Consider the following 17,551-nt stretch of genomic DNA (forward strand, 5'->3'; position numbering starts at 1 on the left):
TTTATTCATCTTTTATGATACCCTGCTGTAATGGTGCTTTTTAGCCACCTATTTCAACTATGACCTGAAAATTAATTTTCAGTGTAGTGGTGTCCTTTTGAATTAGGAAACACTATGAACTTGCCTCAATTATATGTTAGGATACTATATAATAAAATGGAAAACTTTCACAGTATAATGGCACAAATTGTACTGTTCTTCTGAGAATAACCCAGATGTTCTGAAGTTCAGATCCCAGATTTACTGTTTCAGCTTTGTAGTTCAGTTGGATGGTATAAATGTCATTCTGCTTTACTATTCAATGACTATTATGTTAAAATGAAATTAAAACTGTAGGGAAGGTATTAAAATTGTGGCTATCAGAAGGATATTAGAGTTGACTCAAAAGTTCATTAAATGAAATAATAGAACTGTACAATTTGGTAGGTATTTTGGCTCTATTCTCACAAATTATTCAATTTTAAGTACACTCTCAAGTCTTATTATCTTTGGCCACAATTCAGCAAACAGATTAACCACCTTTCATCTTTGAAATTAATCACGTGGATAAATACTTTGCTGGAAAAGAAATTATGTAAGATTATACTAAGAATTAGGCACATTTTAATTGAAGGAGTGTATTTTATCATGTGGCTTCAAGCACCTGGGAGGTGCACAACAGATGTCAATAAAACAACACAGATGTTCAATTTTAGGGGAATGTTTATATGCTTGAGTACATTTTTGTATGCAGAACCCAAAAGTTTTGTGGAATTTGGGCTTACATGTACTATAGCGTGACAGTTCTGTGGTGAGTGCTTAAGTCTTTTGGCTCTGATTTCAGTGATAAAGTTTCAGTAACTCCTCCCTTTCCATAAAAATACTAATAAGCTTTATAATTCTTGATGCAATTGGCTGAAAATCAGGGACTAGAAAATGTAATAGAATGCAGAAGGGTCAAGCTCCAAATTGCATGTATGTTCTTGGGTGTGCTGTACATACTGGAAAGATCAAATTTTTTTTCTTCTTTAAAGCCAAAAATGCTTCTTGCTGCTTAGAGTTATATTGATCTGTGGAAGATTTTGCACATATGGAGTGGAGAAAGTTTTCAATGCTTGCATCCACTATTCTAAAAAACTGAATTAATTGGATTTTTTTCAGAAAATTAATTTGTGTTTTGAATGTGTGTGTATGGAAGAGGAACGTGGAAATCTTTCAAGAACATTTATTAATGGTTTAAGTTCACTTTTGATCAAAGAAAGCACTTTGACAAGTCGCAACACCTTATGCACTAGATAAATTTCCTTCTTTCTATCACTTGCCAAAACTAGTAGTTTGAATGTGTCCTGGAGTGTTAAACTGGTGAGACCATTCTTGAGCATATGCTTCAATACTTCACTGTCATCACATGCATCAGTCTTCTTTGAAACAACAAAACACCTTTATAGACTTTCTGCTTTTCCCCTGTGAGTCTGAAGGGCTTATGCTTCTCTCAACTTCTTGCCAAATACATGTAGCTGCTGGCTCAGGTGATAGATTCACACAGTGGACATCAGCCAGGGAATGTCCAAAATGTGATGTTGGGCCTTGGGATTTGCTCCCCACAGCATCATTTGAGAGCACAGGTCTCTGCACAGGAAACACAGGACTAGTTTCTCTTTTTTACCATGCCCATACCATGGGATATAAGTGGCTCCCATACAGGCTTTTGAGGCTCTCTGTGATTTAATTTTACTGGCAAGTTAATCAATTGCAAGGCTTTGTTTGACACTCCTGCCACCACCACTATTGTGATACTGGTTTTTGAGGCTCTGGCTAAAATACAATAATCTGTTGAAGAGTTTTAGAACTAGCTGCTTATAGAGAAGCCTTTCACTGTGCTTAATTCAGCAGGCTGAAATGTGTAATCTAGAGCCAAGAGCTGCTCAGAGGAACTTCTACAGCTGCTCTACTGCCCGGTTGCCTGGTTGAATTTTTCTTGCAGATCTTCCATGTTTCATGGCAGTTTGGGATCCTGTGGTACCTGTGGGATGTCATCCTACTTCCTCTCTTAAATAGCTACCTTCTTTGCTGATCTCCAGACTAGATGCAGACAAGACAAACATATCTTATTCCTGCTTGCTCAGTTCAAAACTTCCAGATCTCATAACCAGACTTTTCTTCCTCCCAGGGAAGGAGGATTTTTTGTCTCTGAAGAACAAAACAATCAGCCTTTATCACTGAGTGTCAGAAAATCTAAATTTGTCCAGGAAAAAATACATCAAGAGGATGTATTTTGTCTATACAGTAAAATAGCTTAAGTATTTATGATCCAAACAGTAGCAGTGGTTTATGGACCTGTAGTGGCTCATAGGTTTAATATAATATAGTGCTGTCCCACAGAAACATTTTTTATTTTATTTTGTTTTGGTATAACAGTAGATCTGTTAAAAGGGTGGATAATGTAGTGATTTTATTTTACTGTAGAGCATTAATAATATTTGAAAAGGCAAGCTATACAGCAATGCTAGTGGAATGTGTTGTCAGAGACTATGTAAGATAAAGTGGTTTGGCTCTAGTCACGAAGCTTGATTGCTTCTGCATTTTCTGACCCTTCAGGTAATGGTGCCTGGCAGACAAAACACTCTTCTGCTTCACCCTCTGCTGTCTGATACAGAGTACAAAGTTACCATAACCCCCATCTATCCTGATGGGGAAGGAGTCAGTGTCTCAGCTCCTGGAAAAACTTGTAAGTACAGACTCCAGGACATGCAAGAATAAAGACTTACTCTTTGTGGCCTTTTTCCCTTGGCTGAAGTAATGTATTTTAGTATAAATGTGGGCTTATTTTGCATGACTTATATGACTTGAAATTTAAATTAATCTCAGTTGATTGATTTATAAACAATGGGGTTTTTTTTCTAACAGACAAGCTGTGTTTTATATTCAAATACTCTAAGTTTGCAGAAACTTGTTCAGTAATAAAGCTGGTAAATGCTTGATAGCTAGCCCACCAAGGGCAAGCCAACTAATACAGAGAAAAAGTAAACAAAGCCTGCTGAGATGGTATCAAACCAACCATTGTACTTACATTAGATTTTCTTTTGTGTGAGATCACTTCTTTCTAAGGGTCATTAGAAATGCTGCTGAACTTTTTATAGAAGTGATTGCATTATCTCCAGAGTTCTGACCAAGTACCAAAAGATTACTCAGCTGTAGCTTAAACTTCCTCTCTACTGTATATTGTAAAAAATCCTTTCATTGTGCACTTGTAGTCATGATAGTATAATTTCATTGAATTGTTCTCCTAATTTACATAATTAGTCTTAATTGAAGTGCTATTTGTGTAGAGACTTAAATCACTTGTAAATAATTCCTTTCATTCCATTCTACAGGATTAATTGTTCAAAAGAGCATGATTTATACATTAAAAACTTTAGTGCACTTGGATTGGAAGAAACTATACAATGTGTAATTATCTCTAAATTACCCTACATTTTTAGGAAACAAAAGTAAGATTATTTTTTTTTAAAACGTAGGAACAACGTTTGGAATTAATTCAAAAATTCATTGTTGATCAAAGTTTGTGGTTAATCCACAGAGTAAGGCAAAGGATGAATTTAAGAGTTTCATCCTGACAATTTTACCTGTAAACCTGAGATTACTATTGCACTCTTTTTATTTGCATATCTTGATTTTTCTGTATAAGCTTGTATAAGATAAACTTGTAAAAGCCCAGTTTGGTTTCTTTTCAGTGCCCCTGTCTGCTCCTAGGAACTTACGTGTCTCAGATGAGTGGTACAACAGATTACGTATCAGCTGGGATGCCCCACCTTCAGCAACAATGGGTTACAGAGTTGTCTACAAACCTGTCAACTGTGAGTTTTTAAACTGAATTTTTTGTGGTCACTTCTGACCGAATGTCATCTTTTGCTCAATTTTGTTTTAAATATATTAGTCGTGGTTACAGCCCTGAAAGTGTTAATAAATTTGGTGTCTCATTTTTGAATATGAAAGTTTCATAGTTGTAGAATGATGCAGGTTGGAGAAGATCTCTGGAGGTCATCTGGTCCACCTCCCTGAAAAAACAGGGCCAGCTTGGAATAGGTTTCAGTGGAACTGGACCTTGCCAGTTGAATTTATATTATCTCCAAGAATGGAGATTTTAAATTGCTCTAAGCATCTCTCTCAGTTTTTGACTATTGCCACTGGAAGTGTCTTTGCTAATGCATAATAAAAATTTCCCATGCTGCAAAATTAGTCTTTTTTCTCTTGCATTTTCCTGTTTGCCTCTGAAGACATTCTGCCCATAGCTTCTCTACCACCTTCCATAAGGAAGGCAGAGACATCAGTAGATTTCCCCTTAGACTTCTCATCCTAAGGCTGATTATTCCCAGGTCTTTCAATCTGTGTTTTTTCATTTTATCATGACTTTGTTTCGGAGGCTTTGTTTGCTTTTTTCCTGTTCCTCTCTTCTTTATTCTCCTGTTCTTCAGTTTCCTTCCCCTCACAATGAAAGGTTCTCATTTCTTCTCAGACACTTGACGTTTTATTCATTGTCCATTTTGTGTGTGCTGCATCCTTTGCCCACCTGTACATTGCAGCTTGACAACACATCCAGAATCCTTAAAATTTTTTCAGAAAACCAGGGTCATCTATTGACAGCAAATCACAGATGTGTGACCATTAATGGACTAAAATACTGTCCAAAGACAATACTGCTGCCTGGTTTCTGAAGTGTAGCTAGAACAACTAGGGGAGGTGATGAAGGAGCTGCTTCTGTTCTGATTTGCGAAAGTTTCATTCTTTTCTATTTTCATTACCCTTTTTGCACAGTATTAAATGATGCTGTTGTATAAGAAGCCCTGAGGGACTGTAGTGCTGGCTGGCATCTGCTGTCCCCCTTGTTGGTCCTGGCACACAATCAAACTGGGGAGATATTTGGCTGCCTCTTTAGAGCAGTAGTAAGTCACTGAAGCAGAACAAAAAGGTCTTAACAGATGCCAGTGTCTAGCTCTGCCTTAATGAATCCCACTGCTGAATTTCCCAAGTGTGTTTCTTCTATCTTCTTTCCATGAAAGGATTGAGGAGAATGTCTTTGTGTTTGTGTATGGTTAAAAAAAAAAAGAAAAGAAAAAAGGCAAAAAATAGCGGTAACTTGAGGAACACGTGTAATTTTTTTCTAATTTAGTGGATGAGCAAATGATTTTCTAATTAATTTCATCTTTTGCAGCTCCTGGCCCTGCATTGGAGACCTTTGTAGGGGATGATATTAATACCATACTCATTCTAAATCTCTTCAGTGGAACAGAGTACAGTGTCAAAGTATTTGCTTCATACTCAACAGGCTTCAGTGATGCCCTAACAGGCGTGGCCAAAACCTGTAAGAATGATTTCATGCTGTTCAGATCTCTACAGTCTGGTTTTCCTTACAACTGTGGCTTTATGAAGCCTCCTGAATAAATTTTCATGTGGAAGACTTTCTCAGTCATGTGCAAACTATTTTCCTGAAATGAAAATCTCTCTTTCTGTGAGACTATACCAGATTTAAAGTGATCTGCTGGACATTAGCAAAACAGGAATCATAAAACAGATATTATTTATTAGCCAAAAATATATTTTCCTAGTAGTAGATGTAAATTTCCTTAATGAAAATCTAGTTAGTATATTTTTTCTAACTCCATATATAGGATTATTTGCTCTTTATATAGCTAAAGCTCAAGTTTAAATTAGATTTTGACAGAAATATTACTGTTACTATGATACTTTTATACTTATTTGTAATAACTGAACTTTTTAGCAGTGTTCATTATTTAGTTTTAAGTAAATTACCTAAAGTTCTAAACTTTTGCTTTGAAGATTCACTTCTTTCTTAAATTCTTCTTTTAAATTTTCTTGATGTTTTTAAGCAGCTATGGACTGCTTAACTATTACTTGTTAAAAATTAATTGGCACTGGTTTCACTGTAATAATTTTGTCTTTTTTTTTCTTGTATGTCTTATTAGAGGTATAAAACTAATGTTTTTTATATTTAATTTTCAGTGTATCTGGGTGTGACGAATTTGGACTCCTACCAAGTCCGCATGACAAGTCTGTGTGCTCAGTGGCAGCTCCACAGTCATGCTACTGCTTACAGGGTAGTTATAGAGTCACTTGAGGGTAAGTCACTAAATAATTCGATATGCAGCTACAGGCCAGTCAGGGAATTGAATTGCACAGAAACTGTATGCAGTTAGACCTGTAGACAGGCTCCTGAAATGCTGGAAATGGTGGAAAGAAGAGAGGTGTGTACTCACTGACAGTTTCAGAATGGAAGTAGCATCCCTGTCCTTTTATGTCAAACACATTGACAGCTTGTGCATTTTATGTCGGGGACTTTCACCTGTCAGAAGAAGAAAGGTGATTGGTGAGTTTTTCATTGCTGTGAGGATCAGAACATGGATAAGGATGAACTGAATACATCAAAGTTTGTAAATATACCACCAGCAGTAGCTCTGTAGGATTAGGATAGACAGAAGAGGGCAGAAGGGTAGAAAACACCTGAATGAATCCAGACCATGCCCACAGAATCAGAACGATATCCAGTTTTGTTCTCATTCTGCTGATGCTTCATTATATCTTATAGCAGCAATGTTACACCTAAACATGACACAGTTTTATGTAGTCACACAAGGTGTTGTGATGCTTTTAGCACAGCAGATACAGAGGGTAAATTACAGACACTTCAGCCTCACTGGTTCTCAGGTGCAGCCAGAAGACATTATGGAGAAGTGACTATTTGTGCAGACAAGCTCTCTTATCCCAGGTAGACATCAGTGCTCTTCTGATTGGCGGCAAATTAAAACCTCGGATAACTTGAGAGAAGTGCAGTTAGTGGCACTTAATGGGCTGTGTTAAAGATATCATGAACAAAAACACTGATCTTGTGGCAAAAAAGTAATGACTTTTCTGAGGAAGAGCAACTAGATGGTGATAAGGTTTATTTGAAGCCCTGAAATACAGACAAGCTATTCAGATAGCAGAGATCTTGGCTCACACGAGACAGCACAGACATCTCTCTCATCTGGGAGCGAGCCAACATTCTACTTTCTTCATATAGAACTGCCAGAATTGTTTTAGCTGAGCTGAAAGCACCTAAATGTGAGCAGAACGACCTGGAGTGTGAATAAATGTTCTTTATTAATATCTGTCCTGAAGGGATTTGATTATCGAATAGGGTGTGTGTCTGGTTCGGGCAGTGATCAAATATTTTTATATTAGTGTAACACCTGAAAAACATTGAATGACTGTTTGTCATTTTTTTATATACTCTGTAAAATGTGAGGTCAGTTGCTTGTATTTCACTGTTTCCTGCTGGAGATTTTAAATTGTGATAACATTTTTCTTGTTATTAAAACATTATGCTGTTTCCAGTACCCAGCCTTTTTCTATTGCAAATGTATTTTCCAATTCAGAATTTAGCAGAATCAGTTTTGGAGCCCTGTAAATGCTGTTCCTTAACCATCTTGCAAAGTGGTCACTATTGAAAGCTGGAATATGACATCTAGTTCAGTCTCTTTCGCTGTGACCAAGCAGATTTGAGATGCTGAGAACCAGAGGCATAGACAAAGGATGCCATAGAATTACATAATGCAACAATTCCTAGTTAGACTGATAATTTATATCCAAAGCCCATTCATGACAGTGTTAGTGATTTTTACTGCCTTCAGTGCATGGGGCAAAATGAATCTTTTTTTCCTGAAGATGTTTGACACATTCCTCAGCTCCTACTTAGTATGAAGGATGAAATGTTATAGAGACCTCTGCGCAGAGGTCAGCTTCCAAAAGTAAGGCAGCATTTAGTTTCTTAACTTATGTCAACCTCTTACTCTTCATATGCTGTCATGTACCCTTATTTATGATTTAAATTACATTATTCAATAAAACAGTAAAAAAAAAACCAAAACAACAAAATAAAAATATTTTATGGTTTATTTTGTAATTCCAGGTGGAAAAAAGCGAGAAGTAAATCTTGGTGGAGGGACATCTAGACATTGCTTCTTTGAGCTGATGCCTGGAACCAAATATAAAATCAGTGTTCATACACAGCTTCAGGAGCTGGAGGGCCCTGCTGTGAGCATCATGGAGACAACGTGTGAGTAAAACAGAGGAGACAGACTTCAGTCAGCATCAATAATGCTCAATTGCTTCCTGTATTCTGCTTTTGCCCACACATGTATTCCTACAGTTTCCTTTATCTGAGCTATTAATTTTTCCTCCACAGAGGTGCAGGATTCTTACACCACTGCTGTGAATTAATTGTTAAGTCACACTCAACATCTCTATTTGACTTCGTAATGAGAATGACACAAGGATGATTGGTTTAGTTTTCTTCATAAAAAGTCCTGCTATGGGATTAATGCCTTGAGAAGGCTGACCTAGAACAGAGGCTAGATGGAGTTAAGAATAAAATAGGTATTTATTAAATAACTTTAAAGGATACGCCTTGGGCAGTAGAACAGCCTGGCCAGGGCTACACCCAAGATGGACCCAAAATGGTCACAAAATGGGTGACCAGTCACACACTTCTATGCAAGTCTTACACTTTTATAAGTTTTGGTCTATTTGCATATTGGGTTTAATTGTCCAATTTTAGCTTCAGATTATGAAGTCCCATCCTTCTTGTTTTCTCTCTTCAGTCCATCATTGTTGATGCTTTTGGGCCTGAAACTTGTAACGATTGTCCTTGATATCAAGCTAGAAAAGGACTAGAAAAGGAATTGTTTTGTCTAACTACCCTGTGAAGAAAACTCACTAACACTTAATGTAAAGCTCAAAACTACAGACCTAGGCAGCTCAGAATCTGAAAAACATGAAAGCTTAAACTTAAGGCATCAGGATACTCTGAATATCTGTGACTTTGGAGAAAAAAAAAACCAGAAAAATGAAGCAAACAGAGAAAGTTTTGTTCCTGCAGCTCTTGTTATTTAGTAAAATAAACTAGTTTTTGAATAATTTACAGTTAAATGGGACCTTGAAACACAAATTATTTAAGTATTTTGAAACAAACCAACCAACCAACCAGACTTTTTAATTATTATTAGCAGTTGTACAAGACAGGCAAAAAAAAAACCCTTGCAGCTGTTTATGAAGGCAAGATCCTGCTGTCATGAATTCAAAATATTGCAAAATGAAACATGGGACTACTAGAATGAATAGTTTATCTTTCTTTGAGCCCATTTCCAGTCTCAGTGTTACCCACCTTCTCATAGTATATTGCTATATACCACAATGCTGTTCCTTTCCTCTCAAAGTAGAAAGTATTTGTACTGTTCTGCTTTTCCTCCCACATTTTTGGTTTCACATAGGAAAAACTTGCACAAGTTCATGATTACAATTTTTCCTTGTCCAATTCTCCAAGCAATGAACAGAAAGCCAGGCTTCTCCTGCTTTTTGGGGAATTGCATTTAGTGAACTCTGCAGTTCAGTGAGCTAGGAGACATGAGGAAGAGCACACATGGCCTGATTGTCTGAGAACATTAGTTTGTGATGCAGATAAATTATTGTCTCACCTTAAAGGGAAAAAGTCTTCAGGGTGATCAGTCTTTGGTGCTAAGAGAAGCCTTTCAGGTCACCTTAAAGAAATTGTGACCTTTCTATATGGGTCTGGTCCTGGTCGTGCTGTGGTCCTGGGCACTGCTTCCTTGTAGGTGTTTCAGAGTCACAGCCCTTTCTGTTGCTGAAGGCATTGGAAAAAATCCCCATCAGCTGCAGTGAGATGTGGCCATGTAATGAATCCTGTTTGCACTGATCTTGCCCAAATGGAGGTTCCTTTTCTCAGGTTGCCATATCTAACTCTTTCCATTGCCTGTGAATGTAATTTAGGTGTTACAGCAAATAAAAAGTTAAATCTTCCTGAAGGACCTATGTTCTGTCACCTGTGGCTTCTTATAAAGAAGCCACATATTATATTATGAATAAAAATGAGGGAAAAAACCTTGAATGAACGTGGAAACTTTTCCTCTCATGGAGTTGTGGAAGTCAATGCATGTGCATTTTATCTCTGAGAGTTCAGCTGGGCTGTATTGAAAGGCACTAAATAAAACTTCTGCATTCAGAAAAGCTGACAGACAGTGATTGATATTCACCTAGGTCTCTGCAAGACTGAAATTCCAAAGTCAATTTTCAGGAGAAGAGTGAGGGACATTTTCAGAAACTTTATTTAGTAGAAGATGCTGGGGGCAACAGAGCCACAGTCCTGTTAGAGTTGTGGTCAGAGCTGCGTCTCTGTCTGGAAGCATAGCAAGGTCTTTGACCAAATTCAGAAAAGTCTTCATCAGGGCACACTGTGATCATCTCTGAGTGCAGGAACTGGCTTGGTTTTATTCTCTGTCTTTGCAATTTTGTTTGTAGGACTAAGATCTTCTTCCTTCCAGGGTGAATAAAGACCTACTTTCTGTTATTGAGGACTTTTGGTGAGAAAGGAAAAGGACATGGACCTTTTTCAAAGAGAATTATGGATTCTAGGTCAGGAATAGTGCTTGGACATAGTCTACTACACTGGGAAATCTCCAAAAGGGGCAGTTCCAGTAGCAGTGCAGTTATATTATTGTATCATTCATACTGAATATACAGCCATTAATTGTTCTGTATAATTACTATATTATTTTGTATACTATATTATTTTGTATATATTACTGTATTCTCTTTGAAGTGACATTTTTTGCATGCACTCATCTACATTTATCTCCAATTGCATAACTAATTGATTAGAGATAATGAATTTTTGTAATGTGGAGATGAGTAGAAAATGTTGTTTATTAAAGATATTGAGCTTTTAAGTGTGTTTGAATATTCCTTCTTTTATTCTCCAGTACCATTTCCTACTCAACCACCAACAACACCTTCAACACCACCTCCACCACCTACAATCCCACCTGCAAAAGAGGGTAAGTGCTACATGTGTGAGTTTCTAGTAATTTTAAAGTGTTAATGCAATGTTCTGCTGCTGCTGATGGTATTTAGACCTGTGGGGAGCAGATCTCATGAGGCATTTGCTGTAGAAACACTATTAAAGTAGATGGCTTAAATTTAATGATCCAAAAATCTGACATCATTATTGTACTGTTAAAATTTGCTGAAAGGGTGATTAATACATGTGACACTTCTTTTTCCAGAACTCCTAAACCATACTTAGTTTGCAACTGAAGCAGACATCCTAGGATAATTAAACTTCAAAAGCAGCATTGTTTTTGAATATGTCTGCTTTAGGTAATGTGAAAAGTATGGGCCATGTTTATACTCTCCTCTTTAAGTGCTGACTTCCTTTTATTATTATTTGAATGAGTAGGGTTTTGTGCAGAGGCTCATAATATTTCTGTGAAAGGAGCATTATTGGTGGAGACTGAGGATCAAATACATCAACTTGAAGTCAGTAGACCAAACTGACATGTAGAAATTGAGAATTTAATCCACAAGCACGGGGGAAAAAGACCTTGTATGTGTATGTTTAGAGCTGCATAGGAGCAGATAATATGGGTTTTTTGTTATCCAAGGAGTAATCAACAGAAAATGAAAAATACTGGTTTGCATCGTCTTGTCCTACTCTATGGATTTAGATGAAATATGAAGATGAAATATATTCATCTTCAAATACAACTTTGGTTTGAGACAGTTTGCTTCTGACCTCAAGGAATAGACTGGGATTATGTGGAATGCTGAAGGTTCCCAGTTCCCATGGAAGAGTGAGCAACTTGTGTGAGCAAAAGTACAGCTCTTGCAGGCCATTTTGCCCAAGAATGGAAGAAGATGAGATGGGTGAAACCTGCATTGCCCCTGCAGCTGAAGTGCATTAGACACTGCAGACCTTGGAGTAACTTTTTGAATGGAACAGTTTCCCATAGTTTTCCTCTACAGCTGAAATTCTGTCGTCTTGCTTACTGTGTCATGCTAGGAGTCTGGCATTGTTAAAGTTCATGTGTGACTTTAGTTAAAAACCTAAATAAAAATAGAAATGATTAGCCAGACTTTGAAGAACCACTGAAATGTGTTCTGTGGGAGGATCTATTGGTGCAGACAATTCTCCCTTGCAGAGCTCAGCTGGTTCTACATCTGCACTGGAGTCAATGCCAGCAGGTCTCTTGGCTGAAGCATAAATAGCTAACATTAACCAAGGGCTTTTCATGATCATTGCATTTTCTTAAGTGATTTATGAGATTTCATGAGGAGTTTAGGCATTGCTCTAATTCCAAAATTCTTGCTTTTCTTCCTCAGTGTGCAAAGCAGCCAAAGCTGATCTGGCATTCCTGGTAGATGGGTCATGGAGTATTGGAGATGACAATTTCAATAAGATAATTAACTTTCTCTATAGCACTGTTGGAGCTTTGGATAAGATTGGTCCTGATGGAACACAGGTAATCAACTTGTGCAGAGGTGGAGGGTGCATGGGACTTGACAGGGTATTTTAGATTAGACCAAAAGTTAAATGAATCAAGAAGTAACTGACATAATTTCACAATTCTGTGAAAATATAAACTGTTCTAGGTCAGTATCTTTTTTCAATAACTTTTTATGCACACCATATGTTAAAATTCACAATACAAATTTTCGTAGCACAAGGGCTAAATATCATTTCAGTCTCCTCTAATTCTAATGACGTTTAAGTTTGTTGATGCTTTTGGTACTCACTGTTACGTTTATAAATAAGCTAAAAATGGCACTGGTAAGGAAAATTAAAGGTTCTGGTGCTTTAAATCACACATTCTACAGGACCTACAGTGCTTGAAAAAAAAAAGTGCAATGATTTCAATGTTCCATTTGTGTATTTGTTTAGAGAGGTGCTCCAGAACATATTATTGGTGAATATGTTACTGTTTTAAGTGTTACCTGTATAATATGGGGTATAATATGGGGTTTGGGATCTCACTGGAAATGAATTTTAACTTGTCCAAACCCTGAAGAGTACTTAGTTTTTACCGTTTCTTGCTATACAGCCATTTTTCCAGAATATGGTTAATGGTGCTTCAGAAACTTTGTCACAAGTTTAAACACAATAGTTCCTTCTGAATTAGGAGCACCACTTATGGAATATGCTTTGTGAGTTCTAGGGGTTTAGAGTACAGGATTGTAATACAGGGTTTTAACTCAAGTAGTGTCATATTTAGCAGAGGCAATATTTCAAAATATAATCCTGAATCTTTCTATTACCTGCTTCAGCCCCTAGCTTAAGTTACTTATGTGCAGTTATTAACTTGCGGAGACTGAATTAAGTCCCAGCAGTTCTGAATATGAATAACTGTACACATGTGAGCAGCTGTAACCAGGGTTTTGCTTTTGGGCTTGATTGTGCTTTGGCTTCTGCCAAAGTGGGTCTTACTGTTTGCTGCAAAATGAAACCAGAAAGAGTTAGATGGTTGCCAAGGTTTCAGAGAGTAAAACTGAACTTTATTTAGTGAAAGCTCTCTTAAAGAGAAAAAAAAAACCCTCTGGCTTCAATTTAAGAATGAGGCAAAGTTACAAGATAAATGCTTGTTTTAGGTGGCCAGATTCACTTTTTGCTTACATAGTGTGTGGTGCTTATGTAATGAATATCTTCTATGTGCACAGGTGGCAATAATTCAGTTTAGTGATGATCCCAGGACAGAATTTAAATTGAATGCATACAAAACAAAAGAGACTCTTCTTGAAGCTATTCAGCAAATAGCCTACAAAGGAGGAAATACAAAAACAGGTGAGAAAGTTATTGTAATGCAGATTTCCCTCCCTGCTTCTCTAAGCAATATTTCCTGTTTACTAAGTGGTTTAATTAATCACTGCAAAAGCAGTGATAATGTGCTATCTCCTCACTGGAGATGAAAGGTTGAGCTCTGAAATTAGAAAGTCTTTGTAAACTATAGTTTACACATTTCAGCCCCTACTGCTGCATATTCACCCCCCTGACCAACAGTGGAAGCAAGGATCAGGGAGACAGGAAGAGGGCAGGAGAGCAAAAGCAAATTAATTTGGGGGTAGTAGAGGGTGGAGTGGGGAGTAATATGCAATCAGCTTGGCAAGTGAGCAGAAAAGTGAGAAAGGGAAGAGGGTGGGAGGGAGATTGCAGAGCATGTAGAACACTGGAGAGAGTGGAGGGTCTGTTTGCTTATCAGCCAGGATGTTAAACCTCTGTGGGGTGTTTAAGATTGGGATGGGGAAAGATATATGTTAAGTTTGCATTTTAATTAATCCCTTAAAATAGCTTTCTGATATAAAGAAATTATAGATGAGTGTTGAAAGGGTTAAAATCTGTTTTAGTTGGAAACCATATGTTTTATTATTTTCAGACTGCATAGAAATTTCTTGCAGCTGTTGCATTGCATCCATTTTCAGCATTATCAGAATAATTTTCCTTTTACTATGATGACATTCTCAGTTGTTAATGTAGACAGTGCCCTACAATCCAGAAAAGAAACGTTTTTTTATCTCTAACCCAGCCAGCAGCTAAATACCACACAGTGCTCACTCACTGCCCACCCTTAGCCCTGTGGGATGGGGAGGAGAATGAGAAAAGGGTAAAGCCTGTGGGCTAAGACAACAGTTACTGATTGAAATAAAGTAAAATGCAATGATAATAATAGTAATTAAAAGTGATATAGCAAATAGAGGGAGACAAACGCCAAGAAAAACAGGTGATGCTGACTACAGCTGCTCACCACCCGCTGACTGATGCCCAGCCCATTCTGGAGCAGGGATTGTCCCCTCCTGGCCACCTCCCCCAGTTTATGGGGCAAACATCGCTGGGCAGGATGTCCCGTGGTACCAGGTGTCCCTTTGGCCACTTTGGGTCACTGTTCTGTGTACACTCTCCTCCAGCCTTCTTGTGCAGCTGCTCAGGGGTAGAGAATGAGACACTGAAAAGTCCTTGACTCAGGGTAAGCACAGCTTAGCAACCACCAAAACGTCATTATCAACATTAGCCTCCTATGGAGTCCAAGTCTCAGCACAGTACCAGCAATAAAGAAGAAAATTAAGTCTATCCCAGCTGAAACCAGGACACCCACACAAATCATGTTCACGATCTTCACCTTTCTGCATTGAAAAATGGACGGCTGAAGCCATTGGAACTTGAAATGTTGCAGTCAAAATCAAACTTTTCTTAATATTGAGTTTAATAACTGCAGAATGAACAAATTGACAGACTACTCAGAACACAACAGTCTTTTTCTCTTTTTATATATGTCTAACATATGATATGAGAAGCCAATAGAAATGGGATTTCTATCACTGTCGATGTCAATCTTTGTGTTACAGGCAAAGCCATTAAACATGCACGAGAAATGTTATTTACAGGAGAGTCAGGCATGAGAAGGGGCATCCCAAAGGTTTTGGTTGTCATTACTGATGGGCGATCACAGGATGATGTGAACAAAGTCTCCAGAGAAATGCAACTAGACGGTAAATTGTGTGATTTAAAAACAATTCACATGCTCTTTTTTTTTCTCATTAATTGCATCTACATATGTGTGGGCACGAGATAAGGATAGCTTTTGCTCCAGATTTTCAGTTTTAAAGAAAACAGCAATTGCTGAGAAACACAGAGTATCACTAGGATATGATTAGATTCTGGATATTTTTGGTGATTATTTGAATTATTTTTCATTTTGGCAGCAGTGCTAAATTCATGTAGTAGTCAATGGAATTGTTCCCAGAATGAAGAACTTGGGGAATATGATCCTGAGAATCTGGACTGTCATCTATAAAGTGTACTCTTGTGGTAATTAGCAAATTGAACTATTTTGTTTTCTACACAAGAGGTCCATTGATAATTCTTATACTGTTTCTGACCTGCTCTTATGTTACACTAATTACCTCTAGGAATTTTTTTAAAGCTTCCATTTTAGAGCTTTAAGCAGCCACACCATGTTGTGAGTCTAAGAACGGGATTAATTATTGCAGAAGTTTGTATCAAAACCTGAAGGGCACAATGTGCCACCTGGAGTAAAACTAAAGGATGGAAAAAAAACCTATCTTCCTTTTAATGTGAGGTCCTAAGGAGAAATTACATTTGAACCTTTCATTTGCTTTTAGCTTTGATGGTTGTGAAGTTCCCAGTGTATTTCACTGATTTCTGAAACCAAATATAATTGTCCAGCTTGGCTGCCTCCTTGTTTTGTTGCTATATGCTGAGTGTAGGGGCTCCATCAATAAAGCACATGATAAAATAGTGGGCTTGCTCGACCTGTTTGAAATAGCAGTCAGGAAAACCGTGTGTTTGTGAATAAATTGGCGTTTGTGTCCAGGCTGAACAAAAAATGTTCATGTCTCAGGTAAGTCTTGCAGTTGCATTATTAGCTCCTGGACTGGGAGTGACTCCAGAAGAGAAGGCACTTTGTGAGGGTTCAGTTGCTGGGCTGTGGCACACGGCTTCCCCTCTCCCATTTCCTCTGGAGTGTGCTGTCAGCGAGGCTGGGTTGGAGCAGGTACTGACGGGCATCGGCCATGGAGGCGGCACAAGGAGGGGCTGATCTTGGACGGGACATGAAGACATTGTTATAATGTATTAAAGTCAAAGTTTTGTTATGCTAAAAGCTCTGCAGAAAGTGATGAATGTCCCTGGTCCTCATTCAAATTTAAAGATAATATTGCTTGACTGGAATAAATTTGTGACTAAGACTTGCTAGAGCAGTATATCCATTAACTTTATTCAGCCTGATAGGTTTTTTCCTTTGTCTCTTATGGAAAGGAAAATGCTGAAAAACTTATGGCTCTTTTGTTGTTCCTGAAACATGTAGGAAACAGTTTCCACTTCATTTAAATCTATTATTTTCAAATTTTGGAAAATATTCATGCTGAATATACAGAACAGATTTAACCAGATGAAATGAGAATGCATTTATTTCAGTGTTCACTCATGAGGCAGCACTGGCTTGAAATCATATATACTAACACGTGGCACAGAAAAAAATCTGTAAAGGACCTACAGGAAATTAATTTTTCTACTTTGTATTTATTCTGTACTCGATACATGGATATTTTTATGTAATACAGTATAGCATTAAATTAGAAAGGCATTTAAATGTATGCTAAATGAGTACTACTCAGTAGTCAAGTATGTTCAGAAATGTTTAAGGTTTAACTTCAATTAACTAATTAAACATGAATATCCAGAAGAATTATTTCACAGAGAATGTTTTACTTTTATTTTAGATTACATAAGTGAATTTTCTCGTACTATAGGATAATAATAAAATGTCCATGTTTAATCAGGAAAGGAGTCATTGCAAATACAGTCATGTTCATACTGTATTTCCATTCTCAAAATCAGTGTCTCACAGGAGTGTTCTTTTTTGTTTTACAGGTTTTACCTTTTTTGCTATTGGAGTGGCTGATGCTGACTATTCAGAGTTAGTTAATATTGGCAGCAAGCCCAGTGAAAGACACGTCTTCTTCGTGGATGACTTTGATGCATTTATAAAGATTGAAGATGAGCTCATCACTTTTGTTTGTGAAACTGCATCAGCAAGTGAGCCATTTTGATTTATGCTTGTTTCTAAAATAACTGCTAAATACTGGGGGGTGGGTTGTAGCTATTAATTTTCTAGTAAGACATATTCTTGATCTTTTTAATATAATTTTCTGT

At 37.4% G+C, this 17,551-nt stretch overlaps 1 protein-coding gene across 6 annotated transcripts in view; it reads left to right on the top strand.

The window, feature by feature from the left end:
- The window catches only part of COL14A1 (collagen type XIV alpha 1 chain), a 114,539-nt gene that overhangs the window by 58,134 nt on the left and 38,854 nt on the right, over nucleotides 1–17,551 (top strand). For all 6 annotated transcript variants that reach the window (XM_015617137.3, XM_015617130.3, XM_015617133.3 and 3 more), the window contains 10 exons: nucleotides 2,578–2,707; nucleotides 3,714–3,836; nucleotides 5,192–5,341; nucleotides 6,001–6,117; nucleotides 7,946–8,092; nucleotides 10,812–10,886; nucleotides 12,211–12,350; nucleotides 13,543–13,666; nucleotides 15,223–15,366; nucleotides 17,270–17,434. In XM_015617137.3, coding sequence (XP_015472623.1) covers nucleotides 2,578–2,707; nucleotides 3,714–3,836; nucleotides 5,192–5,341; nucleotides 6,001–6,117; nucleotides 7,946–8,092; nucleotides 10,812–10,886; nucleotides 12,211–12,350; nucleotides 13,543–13,666; nucleotides 15,223–15,366; nucleotides 17,270–17,434 — 1,315 coding nt within the window. The remainder of the gene's footprint in view (nucleotides 1–2,577; nucleotides 2,708–3,713; nucleotides 3,837–5,191; nucleotides 5,342–6,000; nucleotides 6,118–7,945; nucleotides 8,093–10,811; nucleotides 10,887–12,210; nucleotides 12,351–13,542; nucleotides 13,667–15,222; nucleotides 15,367–17,269; nucleotides 17,435–17,551) is intronic.

Source organism: Parus major, chromosome 2 (assembly GCF_001522545.3).
Source record: "Parus major isolate Abel chromosome 2, Parus_major1.1, whole genome shotgun sequence".
Classification (NCBI taxonomy): domain Eukaryota; kingdom Metazoa; phylum Chordata; class Aves; order Passeriformes; family Paridae; genus Parus; species Parus major.